This window comes from Aquarana catesbeiana, linkage group LG03 (assembly GCF_042186555.1).
Source record: "Aquarana catesbeiana isolate 2022-GZ linkage group LG03, ASM4218655v1, whole genome shotgun sequence".
Taxonomy (NCBI): domain Eukaryota; kingdom Metazoa; phylum Chordata; class Amphibia; order Anura; family Ranidae; genus Aquarana; species Aquarana catesbeiana.
The window spans coordinates 365,678,400-365,694,552 of NC_133326.1; the positions used below are offsets into that span (position 1 = coordinate 365,678,400).

Genomic DNA, 16,153 nt, shown 5'->3' on the forward strand with positions numbered 1-16,153 from the left:
GTACCGTTATTGCTATGACATTTTCTCACAACCGAGACACATAGATTATGGGATTTGAAAACATTTCAGTTTCAGAACACAAATGCATGGTGCTTCTTACCCCTTCCAAAGGCATCCTTTTCTTTGGAAACAGCCTGTATTCATGGTTTGATTTCTGCTCACGAGACCTTCTGAAGGAGTCCTGGGCAAAAAGCCCTCCCATTCTTTGAAAGGAATTTTTTCTCATCAGGCCTTTCCCACTTTTTATACTTTCCAGTAGGCGTACTAACAACAAGTTTGCTGGCAGCTCTTCGATGCTGCAATGTACGGGGGTCCTGCATTCTGGGCACCTTAGCTCTTTTCTAGCTTTCAGAATCCGCTGCAAGCATGGTTGACAGAAGGTATGCTGACATGGCAACACCTTCGCCGTAGCATCCAATTTTCCCAAGCACACGGGGCAGTCCAGAAGATCAAGAATGACCAAATCATCCATGTTGGTTGATCAAAAGATCACATCAATATAGTCATCCTACCATAAAAAAAAAAATAAAAAAAATACAATTAGATCACTAAGTGCTCAATTCACTATGTGGTTCCAATCATTCTTGAATTAGGAAGTCTCAATCCCTATAGTATAGATATGAAGGAGCTGTTATCGTGCACTATACAGCCATTCCTCGTGAGACACTTTGCAGATGTGTACCTTAGTTTAATAGCTTAGTTTCAAGTGAGTCATTTGTGATTCACAAATACAAAAGAATTTATAAAGCGCTGCTGCTTTCTCTTCGTGTGCCTGTCAGGATCAGAGCTGTGCTTTGCAGAAACACTGTGCCACAAGTACGTGTTCCTTGCAGCACAGAGGTAATGTAGAAATCATCAGCCCAAGTATTTTTTATGGCCATAAAACACAGAAATCTTTATGTACTGTATTTAAAGTAAACTAAAGGCATAACTTTTTTCACATTTTGGACAAGTGGAGATAAATTAGAAAACCTAGTAGGTTTTAACTGCTCTCTGTGCCACCCATTAGGGAGACTTACCCTCTCTATCTGTCCTGTTTACCATTATCATTGAAAGTGAAAGTAAATGAAAATCTAAAATTTGGGTTGTCCCCAGAAAAGTAATTGAGGGAAAATCTTCCAATGGAGACATTGGGTCTGGTGGCCTAGGGGGCCCCAAGGGATTCCCTTAAAGCAGTGTTCCGCCCACTGCTGCAAAAATTAAAAGCCAGCAGCTACACATACTGCATCTGCTGACTTTTAATAATTGGACACTTACCTGTCCTTGCGTCCAGCGATGTTGGCACAGCAGCTGCTGATTTCATCAGCTGTCGGGTGCATGCCGCCTCCATTGCGAGTAAGGGTAGCCTTTCAGCTTCACGCTGGGAACCAAACTGCGCATGCGTGAGGCTCCGCTCCTCTCTCCTACTGGCCGGCGACAGGGAGAGGAGGAGGGAGAAGGAGGGAGCCCCAGCCATGGCGGCAATACCCACAGCTGAGGCTCCTGGAAGTGGGGAAAGCATACCTGTGAAGGGGGGAGGAGTACAAAGAGTGGAAGTTCCACTTTTGGGTGGAACTCCGCTTTAATTTGCAGGGATTTTCCCTCACTTCCTGTTTTGGCTATGGGACAGGACATGAAGGTAAATCTTCCCGATGGGACACAGTTACCAAAACAAAAGAAAAAAGCTGAGAGGGGTTATAACCCCCCACGACCACCACCTTACTCTATCTAAAATGAAAAAAAAAAAATTTGCCTGTAAGTCTATACTTTAAATGTGACTGTTTGCATATGGACAAAACCTCCGTGTAACACTGTACACTCTTCTGCTCTTCTGCTTTTCTTAGTAATCTATATTAAGTAGGCACCAGCAAAATGTTGCAGTATCTTGCAAAAGTTTAATTGAAAACTTTCTAGGGCCTGTTCGCACAACTGCTTTGTATTAACGTGTATTTTGGTAGGGAAGCTAATTATTCACTTGAATAGACTGCCCAATACATCACTTTAGACCTGAAATTGTGCATAAAGCATTTATTAATGCAGTGTGGTCAGCCCTGCTCAGCACTTTTCTGCTGTCCTAAAGAACACCTATCTTTATGTTATGGAGATAAAAAGAGTATGAAGAGTGTTATGTAGTTCAGCAAAAGAAAACTGGGCAGGACTGGCAACTCTGGGTTGAGATTTAAAGTGTTACTAAACCCACAACAGTAAAATCAGTCTATATATGCAGTAAAGCATACTTGTTATACTCACTGTGGAAGGGGTTAATCATTTGTATTGTGTAAAAAGGCTGTTTGTCCTGTCTTCTCTGATCCTCCCTTTCTTCCACAGTCCCCAATCTATCTCCTGATAAAACAGAGCCTTGAGGGGCAAGCTGTACATGCTCAGTTTGGTGTGTATTGCTAGAGAGTTTTTTTTTTCTTGGGGGGGGGGGGGTGCATGTGATCAGCACAGGGCCAATCAGCACTGTCCATACAGGGGGGTCGGGGGTCCTGCAGCCTCATAGGACAATAGGGGGAGAATGAAAACTCCTCCTACATGCTTTAAATAGACACTGATAGAAGTCACAAGACTGCTATATACTGCTTATGAGAAAAGGTATATAGCAGTTTATATTTCCTAAAATAATTGCATTTCCATGTTCTGTGTACAATGGGAGACCAAATATAGTGAATGCAGGGTCCTGGGTTTAGTAACACTTTAAGTGATGCAGTGGCAGTCCGGCTGGTTTACTAAAAAGAGTGGAAAATTGCGACCAATAAATGGCACAATATTCACTTTAAGTATCCAATAACGTGAAAAGCAAAATTCTTTTTACTTATTTAATCTACATAAGATTAGAAATTTAAAGCGAACAGGAATTTGCTTTTCGCATGGTTAAATACTGAAGTGAATCTTCCCACAATTTATTGGGTTAAGCTTCTTTGGTAATTCAGCTTTACTGTGTTGTCAACTAAAAGAGGAAGTACAATGGATTTCTGTCAGATCACTAGGTACTTTTCTTTATTTGCAGTGATTTTTCAGGGATAATACAAAAGGAACTGTGCATGTATTGCAGAGTTGTACTGGATGTTTTTTTTTTTCAATTTTGCTCTTATGAACACTTTTGGCTTTGGTAGTGCCCAGGTCTCTGACAATGGGGATAGCAAAACTAATGGAATGAACATTTAAGAGAAAATCACTATAATTTTTTTTTTCCCCAGTGATTACGTTTGTGCATCACTATAGCTCCGGTGACAGAACTCTTACAAACAGAAGGGATTCCCTCAGTTGCAGGTTCTAATTTAACTGGTATAGGAAACTGCCCAGCATATGGGGGAATATAGAAAAAATGATATATTTAAAAAAAATAAAATGGCCAATATTCATGAAAGCAATCATCTAATATGGAAAATGTGAAAACATTGGGGGCATCTCAATAAAGGTGTTAATACAATTCTGGTGTAATGGTTGTATATAAAACTCTTGGGACAGTTCCATAGTGAATATCGATAAGTGCAACAACTTCATTAAACCTATTTGTGACACTTTTCTATTCTGTCGCTATGACTGCAACAAATTCATTAAGCAATACTGTCGTATCAAAGCTAGGAAAGCTAGAGGTAAATTAGACCAATATCATGTTGGTGTAGTTTGTGCTGATTCTGGTGCATGTTTCCAGCATGTATATGAATCTATTGCATGCACAGAGATTTGCCGTATGGAGACGAGACACACTTCCAAAGAGTATCTGCACTGTGTTTAATAATTTCCACAGATTATCTCAACAGTTTTTGCATATTCTTTACAGAATCTAGTAAGCTACTAAGCTAAGCAGGGCAATAACTTCTCTGCAGGATGTGGAAACCTTGCAAAAAGATCTGAACAAATTAATGGGGTGGGCAACTACATGGCAAATGAGGTTCAATGTAGAAAATGTAAAATAATGCATTTGGGTGGCAAAAATATGAAAGCAATCTATACATTGGGGGAGAACCTCTGGGAGAATCCAGGATGGAAAAGGACCTGGGGGTCCTAGTAGATGATAGGCTCAGCAATGGCATGCAATGCCAAGCTGCTGCTAACAAAGCAAACAGAATATTGGCATGCATTAAAAAGGGGATCAACTCCAGAGATAAAACGATAATTCTCCCACTCTACAAGACTCTGGTCCGGCCGCACCTGGAGTATGCTGTCCAGTTCTGGGCACCAGTCCTCAGGAAGGATGTACTGGAAATGGAGCGAGTACAAAGAAGGGCAACTAAGCTAATAAAGGGTCTGGAGGATATTAGTTATGGGGAAAGGTTGGAGCACTGAACTTATTCTCTCTGGAGAAGAGACGCTTGAGAGGGGATATGATTTCAATATACAAATACCGTACTGGTGACCCTACAATACGGATAAAACTTTTTCACGGAAGGGAGTTTAACAAGACTCGTGGCCACTCATTAAAATTAGAACAAAAGAGGTTTAAACTTAAACTACATAGAGGGTTCTTTACTGTAAGAGCGGCAAGGATATGGAATTCCCTTCCACAGGCGGTGGTCTCAGCGGGGAGCATTGATAGCTTCAAGAAACTATTAGATAAACACCTGAATGACAACATACAGGAATATATAATGTAATACTGACATACAATCACACACATAGGTTGGACTTAATGGACTTGTGTCTTTTTTCAACTTCACCTACTATGTAACTATGTAGTATGGTGTATATTCTTATAATTTTGGATATGTAGCTACTGCATATCCAAAACTGAAAGGGTAAATAAAGGATAGCTCAAATCAGTTTATTTTTGGGAAAAAAAAAGAATGCCATGTAAGAGTGGCTTTAAATGTCCCAAGAACTGCAAGTGAAGCACTTGATCTAACACTAATGCCCCGTACACACCAGCGGAATTTCCGGCGGAATTCCGCTCAAGCTTGGCTTGCATACACATGGTCACACAAAAGTTCTCTGAACTTTCGACCGTCAAGAAGGAGGTGATGTACAACACTACAACAAGCTAAGAAAATGAAGTTCAATGCTTCCAAGCATGCGTCGAATTGTTTCCGAGAATGCGTTTTTTTTGCGCGTCGGAATTGCATACAGACAAACAGAATTTCGGAAAAATAGAGAATCAGCTTTCAATCTTTTGCTGGCGGAAATTCAGACAGAAAAAGTTGGATGGAGCATACACACAGTTGGAATATCCGAACAAAAGCTCCCATCACACTTTTTTTGACGGAAATTCCGACTGTGTGTATGCAGCACAATGCTTTTGATAAAGTCACAGGCCTTTTAGGGTGCAAAACAGAGCAGGTTAATTTTTTCAGTCTTCAATTGGTAATAGGGAAGGATTGAAGTATTGCATGCACACCCATCTTCGTCAGCTGAATTTCTTTATTTTCCAGTAGTCTGAGCTTAGCCCACTCTTTTCCTTATCTTACTAACTATCCCAGTTTAATTATTATTGCTATGTATGTGGGTGGTGGTATTTTTTTTTTCTCTCAGAGATTGTTCTATTTAAGGTTTTGCTGAAACCTTGTGTATTAATACTACTTGCACCTTGGACGGAAAGGGTACATACTGAAAGCTTGTCCTGAAAATTTGAATGTGAATGCATCAAAATATCATGCACACTACTACTACTGCACATACACTACTACTACTGTTTCAGTGGTCTGACAATTTGATAATGGTCAGATCTTTTTCAATCCATTGTGTTTAGAAGGATATACCTGTTTATGACCACTTAGTCTAGCACCATAAACCAATAGGATTAAAACTGTATTTACTTCATCTACTCTTTGTTGTAACTGAGAGCAGCCAGTGTATGCCTAGCAGGCAATTATGCACCACACCTATTATAAATGTTTATACACACAACGTGCACATATAATTAAAATACATGGTAAATACGTTTCTGTTTCAAATGATTTGAATTTTCAGATGTCAACTCACATGAAATCAAAGAAAAAAAAAGTATTAGAAAAAAAAAACAGAAGATGCACACAAAAACATGTTGAAACAGCAGTAGTATGGAGTGGAAGTTAAACATTCCATCCTCAGTATGAAAGATATCAGCTAGATTAAAATTAACAATGGACTCCAGCCAGGGCTGGATGTTTTTATTATTTCAAAACTGTAAACGATCTTAATAATTTGGCCATCTAATTCTACTACTGCTTTCCACTGTCCCAGTCAAGTACATCCGAGATATTCATACATTTGCAACATCACCAAATTATGTCGACAGCCCCAAAACTTTTGAGTTCAGTGTTAACATCTGAAATCAAATGATACTACAGCATAAAGTCATGTTCATATATGACATGGCAAGACATGCTCTAACATGTTTGGATGGAGGAACTATAGTGTCCTGCACAGAGTCCTGACCTCAACCCTACTGAACACCATTGGGGTGAATTCTAATGCAGATTGAAAGTCAGGTCTTCTCATCCAACATCAGTACCTGACCTCACAAATGCCCTGGTGGCTGAATGGATACAAACTCCTACAAACACACGCTAAAATCTTGTGGAACACTCTTACAGACAAAGAGGGGGCAAATCCTTGTTAAGGCTAATGGTTTTAGAATCAGATTTGTCCAAAAACTCATATAGGATTGTTCTGTGTCTGCACATGTTGGCCATATAGTCTAGGACAGTGTTTCTCAACTTCAGTCCTCAAGGCGCCAAAACAGGTCATGTTTTTAGGATTTCCCTCATATGAAACAGCTGTGGTAATTACTAAGGCAGTGAAACTGATCAAATCACATGTGCAAAATAATGAAGAGCCTGAAAACATGACCTGTTGGGGTGCCTTGAGCCTGGAGTTGAGAAACACTGGTCTAGGAGATTGTGGGATCAGAAAATAAAGAGGAAAATTATAAAATTAGCATTCCCGCTCAGATTATATATCCAACATGGGAAATTGCTTTTGTTTGAATCCTTTACGTTTTGGAGCATGGTAATCTCTTTAGGTTTTGGCAAAAATGGAGAAGATCTGAAAGTTCTCTTTGTTACTGTCTCTCGCTCCACTAGAGGATATTTTCCTTTATTTCTGTCCTGGTGACACTACAGTAACTGAGAAAAAATCTTCCCACAATATGCACAGAAACAAACAAAACCCAAAACAGATTCTAACTGTCAGGAGAGTCTAGCGCTCCTGTTTCTCATTCCAGCATCCTGGTTTTGGCTGTGGCATTCTCCCTGTCTGTCTGTCCACCTTCAAGGTGAATAATGTGGCCAGTTTCTGGATGGAGACCAAACCTGATTTAAGCCAGCCAAGCCTGCAGTCTCATGCTTGTGATTAGCGTGTGTGAAGTGCAAGCTCCCTGTCTGTCTGACCTGCTCTGCTGTTTGGATTCCCCTGTTTATGACCTCAGATTGCATATCAACTATTCTTTGAACTCTGCCTGCCTTTTGGACTAAGGATTGACCCAAACTATTCTGAACCTTGCTTGCCTGGTACCTGGACTGTTATTAAGCCACTCTGCCCATCTGCCATTTGCAAGTACCCATTAGCTTTGCTCAATTCACCTGCCCTGGCGTGGTGGCCAAGCACTATAACACTGCCTGGGGGCAACTGAGTACCGGTAGGCCTGCTTGCCTTATGGGAAATGTGGCTGCTATACATGAAGAACACAGAAGCCAGCTATAGTGCCTGACCACCTGCGTTAGGGGTAAGCGCGACATTAACCCTTTCCCACTTTGAGTGCAAAATATTTTTACTGATGTCTCTGATTCTGTAATTTATGGGTGTAGAATGGAAAAAACATTCTGAATATTAAATTCTTTACCTAAAGGAAACCTGCACCAAGAAGAATCTGGGGCTGTAACTACTGACTTCCTTCAGAAAATACTAGTTACTTGGTTTTCTCTGGCTTCAATTCTTTCTGAGACAGTGATCTAGAACAAGCATGCAGATCAAGAATGTCAGGTTGAAGTTAGAATTTGAGCTTGATTTAAAATCAAAACACAGAATGTAAAAAATGGAGTAAAGAATTTAAATAGAGTTTTTAAAAAAAGTTTTGAAAACTTGCCCTTATGTGTGCTTGCTTATAATTTAATGTATAAGCTGTGTTGCCGTATTGCATGTTTTCAAGATTGCACAAGAGACGTGCCTAAATGCTACAGTCTTCAAAGAGTCAGTCCATCTAAATCTGATATTTAGTATATACCAGTTAAATCAACTAACAGTTTCTTGCAGCTTTAAGGGAACCCTTTATGGTAATCTGTCCGCTAAAGCTCCCAGGCTCATTATATAGTATTGTGAAATTTAATGTATTTTTATAAGGCATTCCAACAAGCAAAATCACTGCTTATGGTAAATATTTTAATAGGTCTTACATTCAGAAAATTTAAATAACCTATGAAACAGATTTACTGTAAGATCATCCAATATGCTGACTGGCACAGGACAAAATACTGAAATATCTGTCCCAGTGGTGGCCGCTCCATTAGGGCTGCCCCCCAATCCATGTGCCCGGCCCCTAATCTACATGCAGGGCGCCGGATGCATGGATTCCAATGGGGTTTTTTTTAAGCATGTAATTAGAGCCTGAGGCTCTAATTGGCTTCAAAAAAAGGTGGGTTCGGGGCGCAGACCACTGCGCCCTTAGTCCACCCAGTTGTGTAACAATAGTGAATTAATATTCGCTATTGTCTTCCTGCTTCTCCTCCCGGCCAATCAGGAAGCGGGCCAAAAGGAGAAGCGATTGTATTGGCCGGGAGCAGGGGGGAAGGCGCAGAGGAGGAGATGCAGGGGGAGGCTGCCAAAGCTGCCTGTGGCCTAGATGGGGGGGTCAGGTGGTTTGTTTGCTGCCCCCCCAAAGAATAGAGCACCAGCTGCCACTGGTCTGTGCTGAACACAATTGAACAATAAAGATTATGATATATATATATAATGCAATTTCTAATTGGCGCTGTCAGTTACAAACATTAACATTCAGTCATCAGCCTTTTTTGATATTTTATTGTAGTTTATGGCAGATACCTTTAAACTTAGTTCTTAAATGTGGAGGCTGCATTTGTTTTCATTTTTCATATTAATTACATGTTCTACAAGTACAGGAATCATTGGTTGATCATTTTAGAAATTCAGCATAGTTTTGGATTCCTGTTTGCTGAATTAAAATCTTAGTGTTATCAGCTTTATTGTTTTACTTCTAAACTATATAACAATCCACCATACTTTGTGGAGAAGAGCAAAGGGAGAGAGAAGGGGATTTTAAGGTGCCAAGATATAGATACAACATGAATATAAAAAATATCAAATGTATTTAAACATAATTAAAATCATCATAATATACAATATCATACACCATGCAAAATGTGCAACATTATTATATGTTGGTTTGGTCCTTATAACAGTGGATTTATAGTATATCCTCTTCTTGGACAGACTTTTTGTTTTGAAATCCTTTTGTCCTCCTCTGTGGCTTCACCAAATATCTCCTTTATATAAACATCCTCCTGACATCTGAGCCATAGTTTTTGATTGCATAATATATTCATCATTATTCAGGTAAGGGAATACCTGGGTCAATTCTCAGCCTATGCATTTTTTTTAGATATATGTTGATTTGTTCATGCATTTGTTATTTTTTAATCAGTTGTTTATGTTTCTAATATGTTGTTCTAAATTCATAGTGATTGTACATGCAATATTCTTCAAGGGTCTCCTGAGGAAGCCATCGTTATGGTGAAAAACATGTAGAGCAAGGAGTGACTGCTATCTTTATATCACATGGATTTTGTATGATGATATTATTATGATTTTAATTATGTTTAAATAAATCTTGATATTTTTTATATTCATGTTGTATCTATATCTTGGCACCTTAAAAGTCCCATTTCCCTTTCTACTTTCTACAGTTTTTTTGCTAATTTAGGGATGTGGTGCCATTGGCTTTCTAACATCCAGCACTAAATAATATATCATGTCAAATTCTAATGTTATAGCCAACTAAAAAGGTGAGCACATTTTGATCTGAATTTTTCAAACAACTGGCAAATAGGGTACACTTAGAATTTACTTTCTATTCACTCTTTAAATATTTGACAGAACTGCAAAATGGTGCGTTATATGGCCACCAGAAACCACATTATTTTACTTTTCTAGACTACATAGTGGGGTACCTTCTCCTTGTATTTAGGAGTGTAACTGGCAGAATAAAATGAATGCGCCAATGCATGTTTGGATTAGTGCAATATATTACAATATATTACATTCTTGTTCTTGGGTTTGGATACACTTTAGCCCCTTGTTTACCAAGGTAAATTTATAAATGCCTTGGTATTCAAGGGGCTAAAGCAAGCAGCTGCTGCTGTGAGCTTGGTATTGTTTTTTTCCAGCAATCAGCTATCATGTCTAGTGATTCAGGCTGCTGTAAAAAAAACTGTAAAAAAATGTACATCCAAAGCACATGTTGGGCACACATGTGTATGTAAACAGCAATTGTACCACACCATGCCATTTAATGTCATTTCATGACAGTGTACAATTTTAAAGCGTGCCAAGTTTGGCATCTACTTACTGCCTATTTTTTTGTGAAAAAATTTGTACTGTTTGTTGGGGGGGGGGGGGGGGGTTAAGCAAGTTTCTAGGAAAAAGGTGCAGAATTTAACATGTGTGCGAAAAGTATATTTTATCCATATAAAAAGCCTTAATTTCATTTGTAGACTGTAACATGTTAAAATAATTGAATCAAGACCAGGTTTTATAAGAATTCCAGTGATATCAGTTATATGGAATTCATGCCTTAACCTGAAATTTTGACCTAAATTGGCATGCGGGACTGTCTATCCATTATCTATGTACCAACTTCAATAGAATTCAAAAGGGTTTTAGGGAATTACTTTCAATACATCATAATTAGCAGCTGCTGTCAACATAAAAGGCATGCATTAATGTACTTTTAAAGGCCAACTAGGGAGAAATTGAGTAATTTCAGAGAAGCTGGTTTTGAAGTAAGCAACATTTCACCTAAACAGAAACTCTTAAATTTACTCAATGACCAGCTTAGGCAAAATTTGCTTAAATAAATACTTTCCTTTTTTTCTGTATTTTAGGGTGTCTGCAGAGGTTAAGTGTATTTAATTTCTTTTTGAGTTCTGTTTTGTTTGTTTTTTTTGTGGTGGTGGTGGTGGTGGTGGGGGGGGGGGGTGCACTGTTCTCTTAGTACTCTTTTTTTTCCATATTGTGTGTTTTTTTGTGGGAAAAGATTATAAAATAATGTGGCTAATAAGAGGCAATTTTTGCTCATCCCTAATGCCAGTATATCAAAAGCTGTGCTCTCTAAATATGACACAAGGGTTTTTTCTAAGATGATATTTTTATTAAAAGAATTATATTTTACAATATAGTAAAGAGATACAAGGGGTTTTGATGCAGACTGCTGGGGATACATCCACTGGCCATCAAAAATGTTATACCAAATTTCTAAGATTCTGGGTTCAGCTATTTTGTGCAACAGGAAATAAAAGAAATATGTGAAAAGTTTTTGATTTATTCACAAAGATGGCTTTTCATTACCACATCTCATACATGTAATGATTCTTTGCATTATTTGTTTTTGTACACCATTAAAAACAGTGGTGGCTGGTGCTCCGTTTTTTTGGGGGGCGGCAAACGAATCCCCCTGCCAGATCAGCATTTACCCCATCAAGGCTTCCGCTCCTGGTCAATCCAGTCTTAAGACCCGCTTCTTATCCTGATTGGCTGGGAGGAGAAGCCGGTAGACAATAGCGAATATTGATTCGCTAATGTCACAAGTGGGTGGGCTCAACCTTTTTGGAAACCAATTAAAGCCTCAGGCTCTAATCATGTGCTTCAAAAAAAAAAAAACCTCGTAGAAATCTATGCGTCCCGCGCGCCACACATGGAGATTAGGGGGGCAGCACCCCTGCGTCCCTTATGGACCGGCCGTCCCTGATTAAATGATACTTGAGTGGATAGTGACAAAATTGTTCAATCAGCCTGCACACATTTTACATTGTCTTCCTACTATTTATAAAGTGAAAGACATACATGCAGCATGAAAAAGCCACCTAAATGCACTAGTCCAGCACATCACACACAAAAATGCCTGTGCAATATTTCCATATATTCAATATACTCAATGTAAGCAGTAAGCTGCCATTTTACTATTGGTCCAGTAAGCCTAGTTTTGAGTTGTATTACATAAAGCTTAAAAAAAATTACACATTTGCTAAATAATATTGTCATAAAATTAGACAGTTTGTCCTCTGTACACAACAGTGCTGCTCTGCAATCACTTTTTACCGGAAATAGCCGATAAATAAAATCAGTAGCTTGAAGCTGGAAGAAAACTGTGGAAAATTTCCACAAATGTGTAAGACTTATGATTGTTATTAGGTGTTCTATACGCAAGACTAGACTCCAGATTCAGTGCAAGATTACCACCATTTTAGTTGATCTGGAGCAGCTGCTAACATTGTTAGATGTACAGTATGTAGTAAGGCAGTGTATATGTGCAAAGTGGAGTAACCCAGAGAAGCCACATTTAAATGTCTTGTGACCGCGGTAAAGGGAATTCATTTCTGTGCTAATTAAATAAACATACAGTATATGTAAATTCTGTTAGCTCATGTTTCCTGTATGTATTACCCAAAATTGGCAACATTTTTGCAGCCGACTAATGAAAAACGCTCTAGTGAGCTGGGATGCAAACTCCTTCTTTTAAGTGAGTGACAGAGAAAAACTATGCACTCTGTTTTTAAGGCAGGTACTGTAAGAAACTGCCTAAATCTATGGAAATTCTATAGCTTAGTATCAGAAAAAGGGATGAGTTGGCAATCCTGCAAACATGTTTGCAAAATCTGTGAATGCCAGATATAGGTGTGTTCACTAATTCAGTGTTTTACAAAACCAGTACTTAAGGACCATCAACAGATCATGTGTTCTAATCTTCCAAGCAGTGTCAGAGTTGTATTTATTAACCTCAGTGTACTCCTTTGTGGTGTGTTACTGCACGGCCTTTAACTTGCAGTATATTGAGCATTAAAGGTTTGTTTAAAAAAATAAATAACAAACATGGTACTTACCTGCTCTGTGCTATCCTCTTCTTCTAAGGTCCCCTGCTGGGGCTCCATGCTCTTCCCCCTTGACCAGTGCCCCTAATAGCAATCCGCTTGCTTAGGGGAAACTGGTGCGTACTTTCTCCCAAGCTCCACTCATTGCGTCCATAAGACACATAGGGCCGCAGCTCGGCCCTGCTCTCTCCTCATTGGCTTATAGCTGTAATTGACAGCAGTGGGAGCCAGTGGCTCCTGCTGCTGTGTCTCAGCCAATACAGAGAGAAAAAGACCCAAGACAGCCAAGGCTGCTGTGCACATGGCTGTTCCGAGAGGGGGCTCAGGTGAATAATAGGGGGGCTGTGGGGGGAGCAGTACACAGAAGGTTTTTTTGCCTTCATGCATAGGATGCATGAAGGTAAAAAACCTTCTGCTGTTACAACCACTTTAACAAACGTTGCTTTATGGCAGCCAACTTGTTAAAAAGATTCTGCAGCCCCCCCCCCCCCATTTTTTTTTTTAAATCAGCAGCTACAAATACTGTAGCTGCTGACTTTTAATAAAAGGACACTTACTTGTCTAGGGATCAAGCTTTGTCCTCACCCAGGCCAGACCTTTACTGGTCTTCAGGTCTGTGCCACCACCATGATAAGTGTGGGAAGTTGGCTGTGACGCCTTGCGGCGTCACAGCCAACTTCCGACTATGCATGCGTGAGGCATGCTGTATCCTAGTAATGGTCCCACAGCTTTTTGGCATTTGTGATATGTCCCAAGAGGCTGTGGGCACAGTAGGGGGAGGCCAAACTTCTGCACGGATTGCCTAGGCAATTTGGGCAGAAGCGGGTATCTGTCAAAACTACGTGCCTGCTCCACCCCCCCCCTCAAAAAAAGTGACCAAAAGTTACACAGGAGGGGGGAGGAGGCAGAAAGGTGGACCTTCCCCTTAGGGGTGATGTTACACTTTAAGAACAGGCTGCTAACACACAGCAATGGAATAAAAAATAACCCTATAGAATTTTGTTTAAAGCATGAAAGGAACGACACCACAACACACCACACATCATACAATGTATGAGTTTTGGTAAAACCTGTACAGAATTTTGACTGCATGTTACCAAAACAACATGTTATCAACAGGTGTGAAGGCATCCTGAATTTCTGGATGTATTGGGAAACATGGCATGTTAGTGGTCTCTAATTACTACAGTAATTTTGTGAGTTTCTTTTTCAATAGCCACTCCACAGGCAAATATAAATACTGTATTTATCGGCATATAACACGCACATTCATTTTAGTGGGAGGGAAGTTTCAGGAAAAAAACTAAAATTTTAAATAAAGTACTTTGAAGCAAAATAAGGGTGCCCATCAATGCAGCCTCACCATTGCTCATCTGCAGCCTGATCAATGTCATCTGCAGCCTCACAATTGCCCATCAATGCAGCTTGATCAATGCCCATCTGCAGCCTCACAATTGCCCATCAATGTAGCTTGATCAATGCCCGTCTGCAGCCTCACAATTGCCCATCAATGCAGCTTGATCAATGGCCACCTGCAGCCTCACAATTGCCCATCAATGCAGCCTGATCAATGCCCATCTGCAGCCTGATCAATGCCCATATACAGCCTCACCATTGCCATGTATGCAGCCTAATCAATGCCCATCTGCAGCCTCACCTCAGATTACTGCTGCCTCGGAGGGGACAGGGAGGGGGGCGGGACGAGCGCCATCAGATTACATACAGCGAGAATCTCCTGTTTACTCGGCGGCCTCTTTAATACAAAGTCCTGCCTCCTGGACCGGCTTCTGTGATAGACAGAACAGTGGTCCAATGCCGGCCCAGGAGACGGTACTTCCTATTACAGAGGCCACTGAGTAAACAGGAGATTATTGCTGTATGTAACCTGACGGTGCTCGTCCCGCCCCCCTCCCTGTTCCTTCCCAGGCAGCCCAAATTGCAGTATTGGCATATAGCACACACACACTATTTGCACCCGATTTTCAGGGTGAAAAAGTGCATGTTATACGCCAATAAATACAGTAGTTATTAAATAAAAAATTTGTGTAAACAAAAATCTGGCTAGGTACATCTACATTAACAAGGTTATAAACCTACTGTAAAGTAAACATAGCACTGGAATCTTATATCTCATATTCCTGTGTGAAGAGGCATTTTCTACCGTGTAATGAAAATACAATCGGTAAAGATATTTTAGATCATGTTGTATACTCACTCACAGGTTAGACTCCATATACATAAAGATGACATATTTTTACATTTGATAAACTCAGTGTGGTTACAGTCTTTTTATACAGACACGGATCTTTTTCAATACATGTCAAATAATATTCCTTATTTAATGTAATTAGTTTGTTTCTATTATTGGCAGCTATAAGTAAAATTTTATGATGTTCAGTCCTAGAAACAAAATGTACCGTACTGAAGCTTTACACTCCATTGGGTCATATTCACCTAACATAAAATTCTGTTACTCTTTGATCAATACACCCTAACACATCTTAGAGTGAATTCATCCTGAGAGTGCAAATTCACATTTAATGTTGCTGCGCCAATTACTGTGTGTCAGTCTGAACACCAAATTAGTTTTGATTCAATAACTAACCTTTTCATTGCAATAGACGACTTCTCAAGAGACAAACCAGCTTTGTTCCTGAAGCTGTGACTGCATTGAAAACTCCCACATAGTTTGCTTGAACCTCGTAACTTACATGCACAGCCCTTTTAACTCTTCGCAACCCATTCAGATGATTGGCATGATTCCCAATAGGAAGTTGTGAATGTAGCATTAATGTCTACAAGGATTTGTTGATTCATAAACACGAGAAACTGGGAAATATTCTTGAATAACTGGTGTAATATTTGCAATAAAACAAGTTTGGACAGTGTACTTCTGTCTAACGACATTTTTTTCCAGCTACAGAGTGTATGATTACAGCATTGTACAAGGATATCTTTTTATGACACTATCACTGCATATTTCTGTTTATCTTGAATCTGAAACAAATCCGAGATAAAAAAAATACTACATGTACCAACTTACTATTCAAACCAAAAGAGGGATGGGGGAGGGAGAGGGTGTGTAACATAACATATTGACATGTCGTCTGTCAACATTACTTAAAATACTACTTTTTTTCAGCTTCAGAGAAGAG

At 39.6% G+C, this 16,153-nt stretch overlaps 1 protein-coding gene across 1 annotated transcript in view; it reads right to left on the bottom strand.

Annotated features, from left to right (window-relative positions):
- The window catches only part of SH3RF2 (SH3 domain containing ring finger 2), a 260,511-nt gene extending 244,760 nt beyond the window's left edge, over positions 1 to 15,751 (bottom strand). The window contains exons 1-2 of the mRNA XM_073620627.1: positions 15,604 to 15,751; positions 101 to 508 (exon numbers count right to left, since the gene is read on the bottom strand). Coding sequence (XP_073476728.1) covers positions 101 to 472 — 372 coding nt within the window. The 5' untranslated portion in view covers positions 473 to 508; positions 15,604 to 15,751. The remainder of the gene's footprint in view (positions 1 to 100; positions 509 to 15,603) is intronic.
- Between the last annotated feature and the right edge of the window lie 402 nt (positions 15,752 to 16,153).